This window comes from Solea solea, chromosome 7, assembly GCF_958295425.1.
Source record: "Solea solea chromosome 7, fSolSol10.1, whole genome shotgun sequence".
Lineage (NCBI taxonomy): Eukaryota > Metazoa > Chordata > Actinopteri > Pleuronectiformes > Soleidae > Solea > Solea solea.
Genome location: NC_081140.1, coordinates 17,986,917 through 18,007,006, shown reverse-complemented (window position 1 = coordinate 18,007,006; position 20,090 = coordinate 17,986,917). Strand labels below are relative to the sequence as shown.

The following is a 20,090-nucleotide window of genomic DNA, read 5'->3' as shown; positions in this document are numbered from 1 at the left end:
ATTCTAACATTTCAACAAATTTATGGTAACATTTTAAAATATATTTTTAATCCAAAATGTATAAAACATGTAACCACTACAAAAGGTATTGGTAACATCTGTTACATACGATTCATTCTGTAGTATAACTATTGCTGGAGAACGAGAGCACATTTGTAGATAAAGTGTCAGATGTATTGGTCCTGATGGACCAACAAGTCCATGGCAATAAAGCCATCAAGTGTGAGTAAGGTAAAGGCATCGTGGTGAGGGATACAGTGGAGAAGGAACATGATCTGTGGAAGCCTCCGGTGAAACCCACTGTGTCTGCTTCCATTCAGCAGGTTATACATTTCACACACTGCTCCCATCGCTGTAAATAGTTTGTGTGTGTGTGTGTGTGTGTAAGAAGAGACACAAGTAGCTGCACCAATGTCACCAGGGAAGCTACTGAAATGTCCCACTGCATGATGGGAAAGTCAACTCCAGTCTCTGACAACACATTTAAATGTAAAGCACATTTCTGCTTAGATTATGGCAAAGCAATGCTGAAAATGTATGGTTAGTGTTAGATGTAACACATTCTTAGTAGTTAGTTGGTACAAATCTACAGATTAAACACTTAATACCATAATCTGGTGTATGCAAAGTTGACATAGGGTGTAAAATGGAGTACACCCTCATCACAGGGCCAACACACACAGAGACAAACAACCCCTCACGTTCAATTTAGAGCGTCCAAATAACCCACGCACACACAGGGAGAACCTGGGCCTTTTTGCTGTGAGACAACTGTGCTAACCACCATGCCGCCGTGTTTATGTCTGTTATGTCTGTGATCAGGAGCATTTAGACTGGAATGGTACGACTGAAAGATAGTCTTATATATATTAACACAGACAGTACATCATGTGCATGTAAAGCTCCAGCTTGTCCTGAATAAACCTGGTGTAGTTGACTTTTTTTCACAGCAGATATTTCTTAACCCTTTAACACCAAGCATATCGAAGACGACACATTTGCATTACCGTAATTACGCGATGGTATGTACTATTGGGAACTATTCCAACAGTTTCTGAAAGATAAGTTGCAAGTCAAAGCCAAATGTTAATTATGGTCATTTCACTGGAAAGTGATTCAAAGTTATTCTGGAAAAATGGGCAAAAGCACTTACTCACTGGAGAATTTTCTGGCCCTTATATGGTTAAAACAACATTTTTGAGGCTTAGGTGTTAAAGGGTGAAAAAGTCAGACAAAAGGTTTTATCAGTAACATTAATTAGGGTTTCACTCCAGGTTTTAAGAGAACCAGGGCCGTGCTGTAGTTCAAGTGTAAGGAAAGGTCGCACTGAACACTTGACATTCAACATTCCAATAAAGTGATTGAGAAATAATTATACTGAATGGTGATTATAGCATTGCTATAATAACAAATCTTATGGTGGCCTAAGACTTGTGCACAGTATTGGAAAAAGGTTTGAATTATGACCAAATACATGTTTTAAGAATTTGACAAAAGCCTTTTATTTGCCACATTTTTTGTGGTGGTTTTTTTTTTTCAAACATGCAAATGAGCAGCTGATGTCACAGGCTTTGACTGGTCCTCCGGGAAACCCTGGGAAATGAAGCTAAAAAAAATTATAAAAAATGTTTTAATTATATTCAATATCCGGTCTTTCACTTAAGATGAATTTCCCAATATACACATGCTCAGTCTTTAACAAAAACATGGAAAGGACCTGCAATATCACGACCTGGTAAGGATTCTGTGTTGGGCTATGTTTTAAAAAGTATTTGTGAAGATACAGGATGTTATATAAATATGTTTATAAAGTGCGACATCCAAATAACGAACAACTGTTTATATGGTATTTTACAGTTCTTCTTTTTCTTCAGGAGTGTAAAGATTGAAGGTTTTACTTTTGTCTCTTTCAGTGAGTTTTAAATAAAGCCATCAGCTGCTGAACAGCCATGACCCTGAGTGAGGAGAGCTGTGTGCTCCACATCTCTAGGGCAGCCTCCATCACTGAGTACACCGACCGCACCAGGTCCCATACGGGAGAGATGACCTCACTGTTCAGGCAGTGGACTAACTCACTGAATGGAGACAGTAGAGAGAAGCCAAGTGATGTGGCTTCAACTTGGTTCAACCACATCACTGCCAGCACCAGCAGCAGCAGCACGGGGGAATAAGGCTGCAGGTCACGCCGTACGTCCCATGCCCATCTGTTGGTGCCATGTCTTCCTGACTCGGCACTGCCACATCGGGAACAGCAGCTCACCTTGGGAACAGGAGCTTCCTCCAGGCTGCCTATGGTCACAGCAGACCAGTGCTGCAGGAGGAACTCGGCTGCCCGCGGGCTGATGGAGAGGTTTATCAGCGAGGGCAGAGGGGTTGTAATAAACTCCTCTACCCTCTCTCTGAGCAAATGCACCTTCTCCAGGAAAACCAGCGGGGAGTCCTGCGTCACTGATGTGCCCAGAGACACCAGGTCCTGCTGCTCCTGCTGCAGCAAACAATACTGTTATCAGTGTTATAGTGCATCAGTGGTACCGAATTATAATAATACCTCTAAGTTAGAATAATTGGGGGTATTTTTTTTTTTTTTTTTCAACAAACCCATTTTCAGATTGTTTGTCAGACAAAACTAATCACTTTGGTAAGGTGGCCTGGAAGTTCAAACCATTACAACAAAATGTGAAACACTTTGACAAAGCTCGAGACAAACTTACTTTTTGAAGACAACTTTACAAAACATAAAACACTTTCACAAATCCCAAGGATCCGGAGGAGGGCATGTACCTAATGCTGCAAGTAACCTGGAAGTGATAAAGTGAGCAGTCAATTTTTTTCTTTTTCTTTAAGAAAAGACAAACTGCCAAGACAAGGCTTGTGGAATGACATTAAAACGTTTATTTTATTTCATAGAATTATCTTACACAGTGAATGTTATGGCAAAGGTTTGTTATAGGAAGTAGTAAAAAGACGAAGTCAGTGGCTCTTATTTTGAAAGCCAGGTTGAAAGGATGTGGTGCTATATAAGATGGGCTAAATGACTGCTGTGTATGAAGAAATTTTTTTAATGTAAATTAGTAAATCAAATAAAAGTGTTTCACATTTTGTAATAATGATTTGCACTTCCAGGCCACCGTATTTTGGACAATATAATACGTGTGTAATTGAGCCCTGAAACACACCTGTAGTTCCTGCACTCTGTGGATCAGTGGTTCATATGCCCGCGATACCTCTGCTCCAGCTTTATCGAGGGCCTCCAGGTAGGCCTGTCTCTTCCTGGCCAGCACCGCGTCTAGCGTCCGAAAAAAGTGATTCACTTCCTCTCTGTCCTGGCTGAGCAGAGCTTCACAGTGAGCCTTTTCCTTCTCCAGCTGCTCCCCAAGCTCACACACCTGGAGGAGGAAAAGATGGCAGTCAGCACAACTGGAAAGTTAATATATTGAGTTATAATAACATACAACATTGTTCCCAGACACGGAGGCTGAGGACTTCCCACCTCTGCCCATCTCTTCTCAGAAAGTGTTGCCAGCAGTGACGACGGCGTCTCTTTTTCTTTGACAAAAGCCAACTGCAGGTCATCGATGCAGTGCCCTTGGTGCTCCCCGACAGTCAGACAGAATCCACAGATCATCTGTCGATCGCGGATGCAGTAAATGTTGAGAGGCTGCCCGCCGTGCTCCGGACAGGAGGGCGAGCGTGACACACTGTCCCGCTGGTACTACGACAGGAAATGAACATATGAGACAACAAAATTAAGCAGCAAAGAGACAGCCTAGCGAGGGGATTTTCAAACTGACAAAGTGTTTCAGCTGGGAAAAAAGAAAACAGTGGTTCGCTCCTACTTTCTCAATGATGGCCTTCAGAGACATGTTGGTGGGTAGAGCATCGACACCCCTGGGGAGATGCCCCGTCATGCTGCGACAGTTGGGGCATTTAATTTGAATTGGAGGCAGCCACATGCCGTGGTTTGTGGACTCTTGGTGTAAGCTGTTCAGGCAGGCCTTACAGAAGGTGTGTGAGCACGGCAGGATTCGCGGGTCAGAGAAGAGACAGTAGCACACGGAGCAGGTCAGGTCCTCCTCTATGATGTCCATGGTGGAGACAAGGGTAGTCTGGTAGGACTGCAGGATGAATGAAGCCCTACGTGTCGCACCTGTTCAGCGGAAACATATTGACTTGCTTCAACTGTACAGTGAATTTACATCCTAGAGATCCTATAAATGTTCTGATACTGGCTAAATCACAGGAACAGATAAGGGAAAAATAAAATTGTAAAATCCAATATAATCCAAAAATTCCGATATCACAACCTTGAGTATCTACCGATACTGATATCAGTCTAATAGTCACACTTTTGTCCTGATGCATTTACTGAGCTATTTCAACGAAATAACTCTCGAACTGTGAAATTGTGAATTAAGTAGATTACAACACGTAATATGTAGAATTTTTGGATTATATTGGATTTTACAATTTAATTTTTCCCTTATCTGTCCCAGTGATTTTGCCAGTATCAGAACATCTTTCACAGCAGGAGTCTGCTACTTTTTCTGTTCTTCCCTACTTCATTTCCTCATCTTTAAGCATTTTAAATAAAGCGGCAGAGCTTTTCTCTGTGTGAACAGGTACAGCTTTCATTATAGCCTGTCTTTGTAATTTTCTTTTGTGACCTGGACTTTGCATTTCCCCAGGCATCACATCATTTTCTCTCACTCATTTAACATTCCTCACTCATTGTTCTGCATGGAACCTTGTGTCAACAGCAAAGAGAGACAGTGGACAGTGTCTACAACAACACTCGACATTAGTTCTGCATAGGCCTAGTTTATGTACATCAAGCAATCGCAGGACACTTTAATTCTTTCTTGCACAAAATTCAAGCACTTTTAATTATCTAAGTCTATTTAGGGAAAATTCCAAAAACTTTCAAGTGCCTTTGGTAACCCTGGAAACATATGCTGTTTAATGAAATTCATTTTCAAATATTTTTCATCAATAATAACCTTTGTTTAATTTGGAGCAACATCACAAACGGTCACCCCAGTTACAATATTTATGCACATTTGGAATGAAAACTTAAACACATTTATCTCCATCCTCTTGCTTTTGTAGTAGTTGTTACTGTACCTTACATGTGATATTCTGACAGGTCACAGTTGGGGGAAAAACAGGTTGAAATAATCAAATGAACAATGGCCAACTTCCATTCGGCTTCCTCAGTTTGACGGTGCCTGCTGGTTCACGGTTACACTGTCCTGATTTACATGAACTGAACAAAGATGTAGTTAATGTGATCAGTCACACCTGTGCTCTATGTCAAAATAGACGCTATGAAAAAAGGCAAAGTGTACTTTGATGTCTTGGAAAGATATTTTATCTTCCATCTCGAGGTACTTTGAAGAGAGAAGTGAGGCGGACCTCTCAGTGTAAAAACCTGCTGAAGATTAGACGACATTATTTTAAGAAAAATAATTCTGTTTAATCTCCTTAAAGAGTTTGACAAAGATAAATCTTTTGTGTATCGTCCCATAACTACTAGACCTATCACTAATGGTACATAAGTGCTTCTCTTTAAAACCGTGAAGACTGAAGTAACTGATTAACTGCAAATTTAGCTCCTGTTACAGGATCAGTTGTAGTGTGTGTTCTACAGTTACAACCAGTACCACACTGACAATAGGAGGCCTTATGTCAGCACACACACAGGCCCAACTCCCACAGACACACACTTTGTTGTTGTCCATGATCATCTACACAACAAAACCTGATGTTGCCATAAACTGAAGCCAAGATGGCGCCCAAATTCAAACAGGTGGTCTGCTGCGACTTCATCAATATATCAGAACAAAAGCAGTAACTGAAGATAGAGAAAATAAATTATAAAAAAAAAATATATATATATATATATATATATACACACAGTATATTATAAAGTGTATGTCAGAGTTTCTCAATCCTGGTGACCCCCTGCCCTACATGTGTTTCCCTGCTCCAACAGTGTTTGCTGATGAGCTGACATTTGAATCAGGTGTGTAGTAGCAGGGAAGCATCTACAAACATGCAGGGCAGTGGGTCACCAAGACCTCGAGAGAGAAACCCTGGTGTATGCTGTTAATGTTGCACACAACTTTAAATATGGAGGAAAATAACGTGACAGCTCATTATTAACAAATGTCATTGTGCCACTCCCCGCTGTTTGGACAAGTGTGTGCAACCGGTACTAACCAATCCCCATCTTACTTTTTATTTAGAATTAAACTAGAGTTAAACACCGTCCTCTTTTTCCCTTAAAATTGAATAAAGTTTATTTAGGTTAATGTTGCAAGACTTCTGCCACATTTCAATCATTAAGCAAAGAAGAGAATCCCATTTTATCATAACATTTAACCGAACACGCCCGAGTTCTAGAAATGCAACTTTTAAAAACGTGTAGTTTGTACTTCTAAGGCAACCTGTTCGGCATTAGCTGTCGTCTTTTTCTTTGAATAATACACATATTAAACTTGTAGACATAACTGTGAACTTTTTTCAGCGACTAACATCGGTTACTACTCACCGTTAGCTCGGAGTAGCGCCTCAGTCTGCGCCATAACAGAGCGTTCATTTCCTCCTACTTCTCGAGCTGCGTTCAAATGCTCTCAGTAAATTCCTACGACTTACAACAGAAAGCGAGCGAGCATGTGAAAAACACACATGCCCAATGTAAACTTCATACATTTTACTTTGGTTGATACTTTGCGACTCTAAATAAATCAGTTATCTATGTGAATATAGAGAAGAACGGTCCTGGTTCATAACGAATCCTAGAACAATTTAAATACAAGTGCTTCGAAAGCATCATTTTTTTCCCCCACTTGTCTTAATACGCATGCGTGAGGACTCACTGGCCAATCTGGATCTAGTTTCTCGAATTTTGAATTAAAGCTCAACCGTTAGGAAAACCTGCACGTCGGCCGTTATACGTACGCTCATCATCGGCCAAGTTATTAGGTACACGTCTGACGTAAATATCTGATCAATCACATGACAGCAGCGGTCAACAAGAGCTGCAGCAGTTCAAAGTATCAGAATATTAAAAATAAAAGGGTGATTTAAGTTGGTTTGAACATGTTTTGGTTGCTGGTGCTCTTACAGAAACTGCAGTTTGACGGATTTTCAAGAGGAAAATGACCAGACTGGTTCAAAATGATAGGATAGCAAGCAAGGAAGAGATGAAGACAAACCGAATGCACAACATGTCAAATCTTACAGTAGCAGAAGATCATGTTGGGTGCCACTTTCTTGGGCGTCCTGTGTACCTAATAAAAGGGCCAATGAGCACATTTTAAGAAGGAAAATTAGGAATTTAACAGGACAATGTTAATCATACCACTTCTCCACAACAGATCACACACACACACATACAGTCTCACAATTTGGGTTTCACTATTTATTTTCTCAAAGACAACCTATCCTGTATAGCCTATCTCCCCCAAAATTGTTTTTTTTTAGGGGGCAAACCAACGTTTTCGTCTTCCATTTAATAATTTTAGATTTGAAACCACATGTTTGCGAACAAGGAATGCTGCAAAAAAAAAATACCCCTATGTTCAACAGAAGGTTTATGAGCACAATGTATAATCATTTACTACAGTGTTCGAAGTTAACACAAAAATGGAAAAGGGTAAGCTTGGTACACCTAGCTGGTATAATAGGAAAGAGGAGTATGGGGTTAAGGACTGCAAAGTACTAAATGTACAGCAAACTTGTTCATGGGTTTATTTATTATTCAGGAGAACCCATTCACAACAACTCCTCAAATCCCCTTTTACCTTGAGAAAAGGGAAGTTCGATCCCCTCTAAGTCTAGCCGAGATACATTAGCAGATCGATTACTGCTTCCTGAAATCCAAGTCATTATTTTCTCAAGTATCAATAAGAAGCATCATTGGATTACTCTAGAAATACAACAAAGATTGTGGTTGAGTGATGCATAATGTAAAGGCTGTTGGCCGGTCAAAACCCACAAAACTGTCCAACACCTTCAGAAAGACTTCAGGCCTCACTTTGCAGTAAATGTGCAAAACCATAAAGATTATTTAGCAAATTGGACACTAGTGAGGGGTAAGGGAGGGGGAAACATGTAACATTTAAGCACAGTTTTACTTAAAATGAAAATTACACTGTATCCACAGCCTAAGGAAACTAAAATATCCTAAAATTAACTGTGCTATAGTTTAGTACATGCAAAGGTTATGATTCACAATCCTACGTGAAATGGCCATTGTTCTCTTCTCCCTTGGTGATAAGTCAAAGCTATGGCAACAATACTGCAAAGCAGTGATTTTGCTGAAAATTGAAGGACAAATAATTAAGTGTCACAAGGAGAACAGGCCATTTGGTTGATTATAGTGATGGTGTCAGAATTTCACAGCGTCAAGCCCACGTCTGGTGCTTAGGTTAGGGTTCTGGTAAGAGGGTGGAACACGATCATCGTCAATCACCTTTACAGAAGCAATGAAACTAAAAGCTGAAACTAAAAAAAAAAGTATCATAAAAGGAACACACTGGAGGCAAAAAGAAAAGCCCAAAAGCCACCAAATGCATCTTCATACAATGCAATGCTGCTCAACTCATGCCATTAGCATTGTCCAGTGTCAATTAATACCAACATAATAACTCAGAACAAAAAATATAATCTTTGTGATGACGATTTGATTTCATATTCAAAGTTCTTCCTTTAAGGGATATGGAGGATCAGCCTCTCATTCAAAGGTAGAATTTCTTTCCTGAAACCTTTGATAATTATCTCATTGTTGCGTTTCTCAATTTTGTTTCTCTTCAGATGTTGTATTGTATCTTTTTCCCCACATCTCTGCATGCGTTCTCACCCAGCCTTGCATACTCCCAGTCACGCACGCAGCCAAGCACACACAACTCATCCGTCCATTCTCTCGCACACGCGACACGCGCAGCCGGACTCCTGGCCCCGCCCACCAGGGGGAGAGGATGGTGCCCCAATCAGGGCGTCTTGTTGGAGGAGATGAACCTGGCTCCTCAGCACTGAGTCCAGACATTCATACACAATGGGTCCATTCACACACATGTCTGATAGCGTGGCCGATTGGGGGAGGGGCACATTGAGGGTGGCGCCCTCTCTAGTCGGAGGACCGCAGAATTGTGATGGTTTGTTGTTCATCTCAGTTGATAATTATAGTCATATTCATTTCTTGATTTCATATTTTTGGATGTCCTTGGTTCTCCCTGGGCAGACATCAAGTTTTTTGTTTTTTTGTTGTCATTTGAAGTAGTTTTCCGAAGACGACAGCTCCAATAACACAGAAGTTATGTCAGCATGTCTCTCAACGCATTCGATGTAGATGTTTTGCTTTTTTTGCAACATGTAGCCACTCATTCTCACTCGCACCCACTCGCCATCTCAAACTTCATTTGGGCTGGTTCCCCTGGAATGCCAAATGAAATCCACACATTTTTCTTTCAGATAAGATGCAGCCATGGATCCCACGAGCTAAGCACAATGGACCAAATTTCTCACACTCTCGCTCTCTCTCGCTCTTTCTCTCCTAATTTTTTTTTATGTTGAACAGAGTGCTGCATCGTGAACAAAACTCCAGAATACCCCAGATGCCGTCTAGAACTGGAATCCCTCGGTTGGCACGTTGGCTGAGTTAAAGCCGTAAGTTCCACCCTGGATGGACTCTGGGACCAGGCTGGTGTCTTCATCAAGCTGAATGAGACAATGCAACACATAATTAACAATGAACTTTGAACTGTGGAGGGCAGCCATTACACCTCTCAGTGTGCAGCCTGTCAGAAAGTTGTTACGATTCCAGAGGCTCTATAATACTGACTAAACTTTGACAGGAAAACACAATACGAGAGTAATTTTCAGAATCAATACTTAAATACACATAAGAAATACTCACATCGTCAGATGAGAAGAATTGATCAATAATTTCATAAGCCAATTTGTAGATATCTTCATTTTCATGATTCTGGAGTTGTTCCACCTTTTCCAAACCTGTGTAGAAAAAAAAAAATCCCTGATTCGAACACTCAGTCCCAAATTTTCTATTTAAAATCAGTGAAAAAAAAGGAGAGAAAGCACAAGGATCTCACCACCACATTCTTCAATGAGGTTAGCAATACATTCAGCCTCGTCGTCGGCCATCTTGAGGATATTGCTGAGGCCATCAAGGACAACCTGCACAACTTGAGCATCCTTCACAGTCAGCAGGTTACAGAATGGAGGAATCACCTGCTTCTCAATGAGGTGTGCAACCTGTAAAGAGCACGGGAGCAGAGATGTACTGTGTATTAGTAATCGGATGAGTTATAGGAGAACATAATGGAAGATCGTCATGTTCCCATTTGCAAATGTACAGTTTTGTTCATGTTATATTTCTGTTTGGATTCAAATACAAAATTGACAATAACTAATTGTGACATGGCAAACTTATTTATATTCACAACAAAAACCAGAGAAAAATATATAAATTTGAATCGGTGGAAAACAAAAGATTCTTATGTGGATCAAGTTTTAGTCCCAGATTGAAGTACTTTACAGTAGGGATGGGACTTTTTTGACTGACAACGACTGACAATCAACAGGCCTTCACAAAAAAAAAAAATGGGATAAAAAAAAGTAGAAATGGCTTGTGGGATTTTCATGTGTATTTGTGAATTGCATTGTGTCTTTCGAGTCATTACATTGGCTATTCAAATAAACATCATAAAGTGCACTACACAAAAGACGGCATTTCACCCAGTCAAGATCCGAGCGCAGGTTCAAAAACATGAGCCGTCTGGTGAAAGTCTACCTCTGCATTCATGCCACATCCGTGGCAGCGGAGAGTTTTCTCTGCCGTGGGATTAATAGTGGATAGACTCTGCACTCGCGTTCTTCCCAAACACATGGACACGCTTGTGTTCTTAAACAAAAACTAGGCCGAAATTATGAGATAAGTTCACCTATTAGAGATGCACGGTTGGCGGTTACACCTGCACACATCACTAATTCGCGAAGCCGGGGGATTGCGTGCGGGTAGGTCGCGGTTGAAATAAATAAATAATACACAGGTTAACATATTGACTAGATCTGAAATGAGGCAGAAATGAGTTGACCTAGAGGATCTGCGCAGCTACTGTGTTCCATAACAACATATGTTTAGCAGACTGCTACTACAATTAATGTAGCTGGCGGCTGCGGGTATTAATTGTTGAAAACAACATTGCTTCGGATGGATTATTGATATTTAGCAGCAGGTGCTCAGCCGTAAATCTCTATTACCTATTTTACTCTCACTGCTGTTTGATTTTATTTGTGATTAGATCAGTGTGATTGTTCTCTTTTTGTTTCGTTTAGTTGTTGGTCACTGCTTTGATTGTCAATATTGGACATTACAGCCATGTTTTTGAGCCTTAAATTAAGTAGTACAGTGTAGAACATTTTCCTCCGCCATGATTCGACAAAAATTCGACACGGGTGCCTCGACAATCGACTCTCAAATTGTCGTTCCCATCCCTACTTTGAAGAAAAGGGTCTTACCTGATCTTTCCTCCCACTTATCGTCAGGTTGCTGATGGCCCAGGCTGCCTCCTTCTGAGTGCCAAAGTCTCCCTAAAATGTTTACATTCAGCATGAGTAACACATTATGTAATTCTTGTGAGACAAATACATCCAAATATCATTAAATTAGTTGCAGTTGGACCTTTTCAAGAAAGTTCCTACTGGTTCAGTGAATTTTTGGACATGACCCAGCATAGATAATGTGAATAGATACAAACCTTGTCAAGCAGATGTATGATCATAGGGACTAGCTTGGCATCAATGACGGCCTGCACCTGCTGCTGGTTGCCTGCTGTGATGTTTGACAGGAACCATACTGCCTCCTGCAGGAGAGAAAGCACAAGTGACATTTTCTACCAAAGCTGAAAAAAGTCGGATATTGTTGAGACAGGTTTTAGGCAAGTCAAGTAACTGCCCATTCCTTTTAAGAAAGCTAGAAAACATTTGTTTTGTCTCCGAGCTGGATCAGAATCCAGAGGTCAGCTCAGAAAGACAGACCTCTGGTCGAGACAGAGTGCTGTGGGTGGGGCAAGGGCAACTGTTGAGGCTCTAATCATCGTTCAGGTCACAAAGGAGGCCTCATTTTATCAGTGACCGATCTCAGATGCACTCCAGCATCAGCAGCAACACATGGTTTCTGCACCCTTTGGCCCCCAACCCAGTTTATCATACACACAATGACATGCACACAGACTAATACCCTCCCCCTCCCCAACCCATTCCACTAATTATAACTACTCTTCTTCGTTGTCTTCATCCTCGCGGTTCCTCGTGTTTGGAAGTCCTGCAATTAGCCATCTGTCCCCTTCTATTATCTCTCACACCGCATTCACACTGGCACCATGTCTCTGATTTCATCACTTCCAAATAACTGAAGTCACAGTCCGAGGTTTTGTCAGTGTGTGTAGGAGGAGGATAGAGCATATTTTATATACCTTGTTGATTTTCTCCTTCGGGTGGGTAAGGAGGGCAGGGAAGTGGCTGAGGGCGTCACAGTTAAGCACCACCTGGGTCTGTTCATCTGTACCAGTCACTATGTTCCCAACAGCTCTCAGGGCCGCAGTCTGCATGAGGAGAGGAGGCGTGAATTTGTTTAAATGATAATATGCATCTCAAAAAAATAAAAACATGTCTTAGCATGATACTAAAACTACATTTAATAATGTATCCAATGTTGTCATGACAACAGCACATAGCTTACATGTTGCATGACTCTTCTGCAATGTGTTTAAACAAAATTATAATCTAGAATCATGTTTTAAGAATTAATGAGGTTTATTTGTTTAAACCTCAACAGTGCCATACCTGAACTTTGACCTCCTGATGGCTGAGCAGAGGGACCAGCTGAGGGACAATGCCAGAGTCGATGACCATTTGGATCTGCTCGTTCCCGGCGTCCGTCAGGTAAGAAAGAGCCCACACTGTGTCTACCAGGATCTGGAGGCAGAAAAATGCCAAAATATTTAAATAAATGTTACTTTGTACTCAGCCTCCATTAAACATCTAATGGTTTGGCAAGAACTTTCATTTGTAAATACAGGATAGGTATCATCCATGAGCCGTTTCATTTCTGTATACTCACACTGACATCCGTATGGTGGATCAGCACACAGAGAGCTGGAAGAATCTGAAAAAAAATAAAAGGGAAAAAAATGATTAGATGGAGAAAAATGTTCTGATCTGATCAATAAATAACGACAGCTGCTGAGTCACTACTTCTGCAATTTCTGGAAAACCTTTGCTTATACCAAACATCAACATATATGTGCCCTTATTTTAGCAGCAGCCAGAACACAGATGGCACTCATATCTTCCTCCTCGCCAAACAACAATACACTATTAACTCTTAGATTTCAGGACAGCCATGAAAGTCTCACTGCTGCCCAAAATATACAAGTAATCTCAAATTAGCTTTGTAACGTCTGGACTAAACTGGAGCCTTTACTACATCCAATAACAGAGTAATCAATATTAGCTCTAATATTAAAGTGATCTGGTGCATTTCCTGAACTAACAGGTAAATTAAATTAGGGCCGACAGCATTTCAATCTGTTTCCTATATCTGACCTGACCAATGTATATTAAAAAGATCATCATCTCATTGACACAATCCCTTTTTACTTCTATGTTAATTTAAGTGTTATATGTAGGTCTACAGGTGGAAATTAGCCTCAGGCTACAACCTGACATATTCACATTTAAATGTTTATCAATATACATTGTCCCTAATGTCCATAAATTAATAAATTAAATTAAGGAAGCATCAGTCAGTTTCCTCTGTTTTTCTCAGTGATTTTTTCTCCCCCAACACACAAGTCTCTAAACATAGAACGGAGACATCTAGTTTTAAAAAATTACAAACTAATGGATTCTCTTTTTCAAATGATCAGCCATGTTCAAGAGTTAGCTGCAGGTTTCCTTGAGCTCATTTTGAAGATGTTTCAACTCCAACACATCCAAGATGCTTCTTTAGAACTGAAGATTCAGAAGTGAAGGAGCCTCTTGAATGAGAGGCGAAATGTCTTCAAACTTAACTCCAGCCAAGTAGTGAAGATCGCCTTAGAAGTTTCCTGGACTATTTACAGTTGGTACACTTCCTGTTATTTTTACACACATCCTATTTACAGGATTAGCAGGTGAGCTATCCATGCTGGACATACCATGCTTGTCCAGTATAAAATCAAAAATAGCTAAAATGTCAACTTTGTCTTTTGTCTCCTTTGATGGATCCATCTTCCTAAAAATAACTGTTGCCAAATGAGGGCAAATCATGCATGAGATGATGCACTGGGTAAGGATGTGATCATTCAGTGTCCTTCCACCTTTAAAAAACACTAACACACCCTTTACTCAAACAGTCCACTGTATTTCATAATCTGGCACCTCTCACTCCTTTTCTTAACACGCATGATATATTCACCTCTTGGATCGTCTCCATGGGTGGTGGAGGATCCTTGTGGCGGCACAGATTCACCATAACCCAGGTGACATTGCGGAGGAAGGTGATGGGGATGGAGGGACTGATAAAAGAGAGCAGGGGCTTCACCACCCCCAAGCTGATCACATAGTCTCTGCACTGAGGGCCATCACCTGAACATAACACACAGGCACGGCATGTCATTTTTTAGGACAGATTTATTTCCTTTCGAAACACACTCAAGTTTATAATGACAGTGACTCACCTATAATGTTGCCCAGAGCCCAGACAGCCTGTTCACACACATTCTGGTGAGGAGAGTGAAGCAGTCTCAGGAACAGCGGCACAGCGTCTGCACAGGAGAAAACAGATGAGTCTCAGTCAAGAATATTTTCTAGATCTGATGTGCTGCTTTTGTTTAGGTGCTCAATAAATTCATGATCAAAACAGCACAGACACCAAGGCAGATCATAGAAACAGCAGCAAAATTAAGGCTGAGCGATTTAGCGGAAGATATCTAATTTTGAAAATAAGTAAATGTGCTTGACTTAACCATGACAACCGACTACACAGATGAGCATAATGATGTTTTCCACACAGAACTGCACTCCTCAAATCAATCATTAGTGGAGAATTCAAAATCTTACTAAACATGCTAATACTGTAAGATGCCCACTTGAAAGACACGGAGACATAAAACAGACAGAAGTTGTGAAACAATGGCACTTACTGGACTTGACCACGGCTTGAGTCTGCTCTGAGGTTCCAGATGCTATGTTGGTTAAAGCCCAGGCTGCCTCAAACTGGAGAGATGGGCTAAAGGGAGGCAAGAGATGGATGAAGATAGTTGTACTTACTATTTAAAATGAGTGAGATTGAGAAAAAGTATCAAACACGCCAATCATGGAGAGTGAAAATGGGGTGTATTTATGCAACAGCCACACTGTTCACATGTCGCCTGGGCTAAATCCTGCAGCCTCATTTACATACCTCTGAGGTGTACATGAACTCAACCTGATCCGAGGAAAGTGCTAACTTGTACTATAATTATCACACACCCAATGTGATGATTCACTGCAACATGCAGACAAACAGAACTGCAGCCCACTTACTTGTCATCTCTGTCCAGGCAGTGAACCAGTATAGGAAGGATCCCAGACTTAATCAGGTCGTCTATGGGAGGGTTACGGTCGCTGGACAACAACTTCCTACCAAAACAAAGAGAAAACCGAAGACCATGATGATACTTGCATAGCTGTACTAACACATACCAGCAAAAAATAAATTACATGCAGGGAGAAACAGGTTAAGAATGCGAGGCATCTTCACATTCCAAATCAATCATCTTGCGTTTGTTGGATGGTGCTCACACCAGCCTGAATGAACCAATTTTTATTTTTTTTTGCAGCAGCAGGTGTGAAAGACATTTATATGTGCGATCAACACTTTTACAAAAAGAGAAATAATTTTCAGTGGAGTCCAAGAGAGCGGTGGAAGAAGTGTAGCCTTACCTTGCAGCCTGAACAGCGCTCAACTGGACGCCTTGGTTATCACTGGTAGCATTCTACAATGCAACAAGAATAAGCAAACTGGGTCACAAACAAAATTAAAAACAATATATCCTTTGAAACAGCATGCTGTCAAATGTAAGCAGATAATGGTCAAAATTACAATGCATAAATAAATTAAACATAAAACTTACTTGTACTATTGCTTCAAGAGAGGTGTTTTGCTAAAAAAAAAGAAAAAAAAATTTGAAAAGTCATCAGTCAAGAACTTAACATATACAGTAAATAAACTGAGATGTGAAGATTCTCTATACTGGTAAATATTCAAGTGAATATTGTGGAAAAATAGTTATTACTTTGAACCACATGTGAATACTATGGAGAGTGTGTATCCTGGCAGGACCAGGAGAGGGTCAGCAGTGTGCAAGTGTGTTCACCAATTCCCTTACATTCAAACAGCCATTCCAAAATTGATTATTTGTGCATCAAGTCACCAAGCACCACTGAGAACTGTGACCAGGAATGGATAAATGCCATGAGGACAAAGTAGTGACTTGCAATGTTGTTTGAATCCAAGTGGTGCTTTGCTGTAACAGTCAACAGACTGGACGTGCAGACCAGCACTCAGCACAATAATACGCCAACTGGCAAACTCAATTGATGTCCAGTACAGAGAGTTCAGTGCTGGGTGTAGAGAGAGATCCTCAAGTAAAGACCTCGACTATCCCTTTCAACAGCCTCCCCATGACTGCAAGTGTTAATTAATGTACTTGGTCACTGCTATTGATAAGCATACACACTGACCAACAGCTGTTGCAGCTCAAAGCATGTGAAACTTAACATTTTGGAAAGCAGTGGACTAAGAACTATCAGATAAGGAAATAAAGAAAAGGGTTATTTCATGAATGCCAATAAGCATGTACTTGCAGCTGTGTTTACAGTATTTACATCCCACAATTACGGTAAGCGATAACTGTTGTGAACATTTTTAAAAAGGTGTGACAAACAATCAAAAGGGAGGAGTGAGGACAAAGTTGTGTGACAGTGAGGATTTAAGAGACATCTGATTGATCAACAATGGGATTGGCAGCCAAACACAGGGGTAAAGTATTCATTTTGAGAGAGCTCCTCAAAAATATGCCATAATGTTAAAAACCTGTTGAAGCAAAACAATCAACGCTTTACAGTGACTAGTCACTTAGCTCCAGAGGGTTTGTGAAGTAGATGGCCAACACATGGTCCCACTGAGGCCTCTCTAATGTCATGCAGTGACTCAGTAGCATGTCTTGGTTGATATATTGAAGTAGCCCATTTCAAGTCAGCGCTCTCACTGCCACCAAGCAGTTACTGTGATTACATTTTTTTCAGCTGCCGAGTGGCCATTTTGACCCAGTGCTGCCACCCAACGATGGGATTCCTGATCAACTGATGGATTTTCTGTGACCCTGTTACTGTAAAAAACATGGCTTTTATCCACATTTTGCTTGTGACATTACAGGGTTACATCTAAAATTTCACAAATGGGTTCACAGTAGCATTAACACAAGTAGAAAGGCCGTAATCCAAAAAAGAAAGCCCTCTAAAATGTAAATTAGCCAAGAAAACATAACTTTTTTTTCCTAAAACTCCCAATGAAGCACAGTAATACTAGGTCCACTGTAATGTTTGTACTGAGGAAGGTGTAAAGGAAACTGGACTCTTACTTCAGGGAAATGGGACAACAACCAGTGCACAGGAAAACAATCTGCATGTTTGTTCACACTTACACCTCACCCAACTGGCAGTGTGGAAGGAGAACTAAGGAGGCAGCATTACATGTACAAAATGTAAGCATGTCCAGTGAGAAAAACCCTTACTCATTCAATACAGTACAGATTTAAAAACTGACAAATGTGCTGCTTCGTGCACGGAAACTCTGGCATGGGCAGGGAAACTGGCATGTTTCATAACCTCATAAAAACATGTTATTATTTACTAATGCGCATTTAAGCAGAAGAAGATCAACTGTACCGATCTGAACTCTCCATCAACATCAGAGTCGTCGCAGGTATCTTCATGGGGCACATTCCTCCTCTTCAGGAGGTGCTCATCTCTTTTGTTCTGTGGTGAAGGAAGCAGAAATATGACTTCATGCATATTCACAGCATTTTAGGATAACATTTTCAAATCAAAATATTAACCCATAGGGGATTGTACATGATACAGCACAATTAACATTGGCTGCCAGCCATTTTCAGAGCAGTGGTAGAATTGTCATCTATAGCAGTCAATGAGTTAAGATTACCTTTCTGAGTTCCACCACTACCTCAGTCCTCTGTCTTCTCATGGTCTAAAGGAAAGAGAGAGAATATACATCATATTTCAAGAAACCTGTATTCCCTTGAGAGATAAACACCAACTCAAAATATGAAATCCAGCCACAGTCTAAAATCAGAGTCTAGAGTGTGAGAGGAGAGCTGATCAGCGGTCTCAGTCAAGAACCCACACTCGATGTGTGAGAGCACCAAGCACCAGTCTGACCTCATATGACTCAGCTTTAGAAACTGCAAGAATGCTTTATATGTCTTAATAGGAGTGCTGCAGGGCCATATTCTTTGAGAGATACCATGTTGTCTGTATTACTCATAAAACCATTATGTACAAATTGCATTATGGTATATATTTTGCAATAACATTGAATCCACCCAAGCATTGTGGGTGGATTCAATGTTATTGCAAAACGGTTATACCAGACTGCATTAGATTAAAATGGATTTACCCAATTAGCTTTTGTTAATTCCTCTACTTTTTATTACGCAGAAAGTAGTGCCTTCATAACATAAGAACGAATGTCCCTATTCATGATAGTGATACCAAAGTGAAACCGAGTGAGACAACACGTTTCCGTTGGTGTGTCGCTACTTGCCTAACTGGATGTATGAGTATATCCAGTGCATATGCATCTTTACATGCTGAACCGTCTGAAAAACAACTTCTAACTTATGGGTACGAGGTGTAGCTTTGATCCATTTGTCATGTGATCGTGTTCACGAGCTGCCCGTTCGTGATAACCTTGTATTCGGTGCTTGTGTCGCCGTTACGTATTCACAAAATACATTTCATAATACACAACACGGTGTGATTTTTAAGGAATATATAACTGCCCGGCGAAGAGACTGGCTGGTTTCCGCCATTGTTTTTGATGATAAAGACGGGGGATGGGTGGAACTGCAGCCACCGAGCTTAACTGTGCAAGCTAGCACGCAGGCTAGCTAACTTGCGAATTAACACAATGGCGGTAATCTTCCGCTCATTGATAATAAAATATCACTCGAAGACAACTACGGATGTGCATTTTAAAATCACATCGAGTAGTCGAGTGACTAACACGCTGATCCAGTGGATGAACTGCTTCACTTAAGCTAGCATGTCCCCCGCGGGCCTGGCTAGCAGAGCGCAACCAGGGAAACTCTGGCATGTTTCATAACCTCATTGGATATATTTTTTCACGCCATGAAGACACACAGTGAAACCCCGAAAAACAATCCACGCAATCAAAACCGGCGACCTAGACCGGGTGAACCGCGAAGGCCCAGACTGGAGCGCAGGGCTCAAAGTTCCCAACGGTGAAAATTAGAAACGACGTCACAGGGAAGCCAGGAGGCGAAGCTGGCCGCGCACAGAGCGGCAGCGGCGGCGACGAAAAGCAAGACATCCTCGCCGCCAATTTACATTCACTTTTACCTCCAAATCGCGGCCTTTATTCTTGAAATTCTTCAGCCGCTGGTTGTCCAGTTTCTCGCTGTCAGCCATGTTAGCAGTTGCGGTGGTGGCGATTTCGGTTAAACTCGTGGATTTTAGCTGGTGAGCTAGCCCCGTTTTTTTCTAGTTCCCTTTTCTCAGCCGTTCGTTAGCGGACTATTTTTTGCTGCTGTGTGCGAGGTGCATGCTGGGAATGCCGGTGGTGGAGGAGGAGGGCGGGAGGAAGGAAGGGTGGGGAAACCCCCGGTACTGTCATTGGTTTCACTGCGGAACGCGCCATACATAACAACACGAGCCCTATTTGCATTTAATCCTTACACTCAATTCTAAAAATGATAATAATAAAATATATTGTATATTTT

At 41.1% G+C, this 20,090-nt stretch overlaps 2 protein-coding genes across 6 annotated transcripts; both read right to left on the bottom strand.

The window, feature by feature from the left end:
• Positions 1-1,477: 1,477 nt before the first annotated feature.
• trim59 (tripartite motif containing 59) lies at positions 1,478-7,321 on the bottom strand. Of its 5 annotated transcripts, none has more exons than XM_058633086.1 (5): positions 6,551-7,321; positions 3,837-4,147; positions 3,491-3,712; positions 3,177-3,386; positions 1,478-2,500 (listed from the first exon to the last, which is right to left on the bottom strand). In XM_058633086.1, exons 1-5 carry the CDS (start codon positions 6,582-6,584, stop codon positions 1,910-1,912), a joined length of 1,368 nt encoding a protein of 455 aa, XP_058489069.1. In that variant the 5' UTR covers positions 6,585-7,321; the 3' UTR covers positions 1,478-1,909. The 5 variants fall into 5 exon arrangements, with proteins under 5 accessions (XP_058489069.1, XP_058489070.1, XP_058489071.1 ...); XM_058633087.1 differs by having other exon boundaries at positions 1,478-2,485; XM_058633088.1 differs by having other exon boundaries at positions 1,478-2,482.
• Positions 7,322-7,408: 87 nt separating this feature from the next.
• Positions 7,409-19,928, bottom strand: kpna4 (karyopherin alpha 4 (importin alpha 3)). The gene is made up of 17 exons (XM_058633078.1): positions 19,711-19,928; positions 18,272-18,316; positions 17,998-18,087; positions 16,182-16,211; positions 15,991-16,043; positions 15,592-15,687; positions 15,210-15,295; positions 14,745-14,831; positions 14,483-14,652; positions 13,145-13,189; positions 12,868-12,999; positions 12,498-12,626; positions 11,781-11,885; positions 11,542-11,613; positions 10,113-10,275; positions 9,920-10,014; positions 7,409-9,720 (listed from the first exon to the last, which is right to left on the bottom strand). Exons 1-17 carry the CDS (start codon positions 19,777-19,779, stop codon positions 9,625-9,627), a joined length of 1,563 nt encoding a protein of 520 aa, XP_058489061.1. The 5' UTR covers positions 19,780-19,928; the 3' UTR covers positions 7,409-9,624.
• Positions 19,929-20,090: the final 162 nt, after the last annotated feature.

Excerpts from the sequence above, each read along its gene's own strand:
- trim59 (XM_058633086.1), bottom strand. The coding sequence starts at position 6,584 with ATGGCGCAGACTGAGGCGCTACTCCGAGCTAACG. Across the intron at positions 3,387-3,490 it reads CTGAGAAGAGATGGGCAGAG|GTGTGTGAGCTTGGGGAGCA; the intron begins GTGGGAAGTCCT and ends TTCCTCCTCCAG. Across the intron at positions 2,501-3,176 it reads ACAGAGTGCAGGAACTACAG|TATTGTTTGCTGCAGCAGGA; the intron begins GTGTGTTTCAGG and ends CACTGATAACAG.
- kpna4 (XM_058633078.1), bottom strand. The coding sequence starts at position 19,779 with ATGGCTGACAGCGAGAAACTGGACAACCAGCGGCTGAAGAATTTCAAG. Across the intron at positions 11,886-12,497 it reads CGAAGGAGAAAATCAACAAG|GAGGCAGTATGGTTCCTGTC; the intron begins GTATATAAAATA and ends TCTCTCCTGCAG. Across the intron at positions 9,721-9,919 it reads AATTCTTCTCATCTGACGAT|CTTGATGAAGACACCAGCCT; the intron begins GTGAGTATTTCT and ends TGTCTCATTCAG.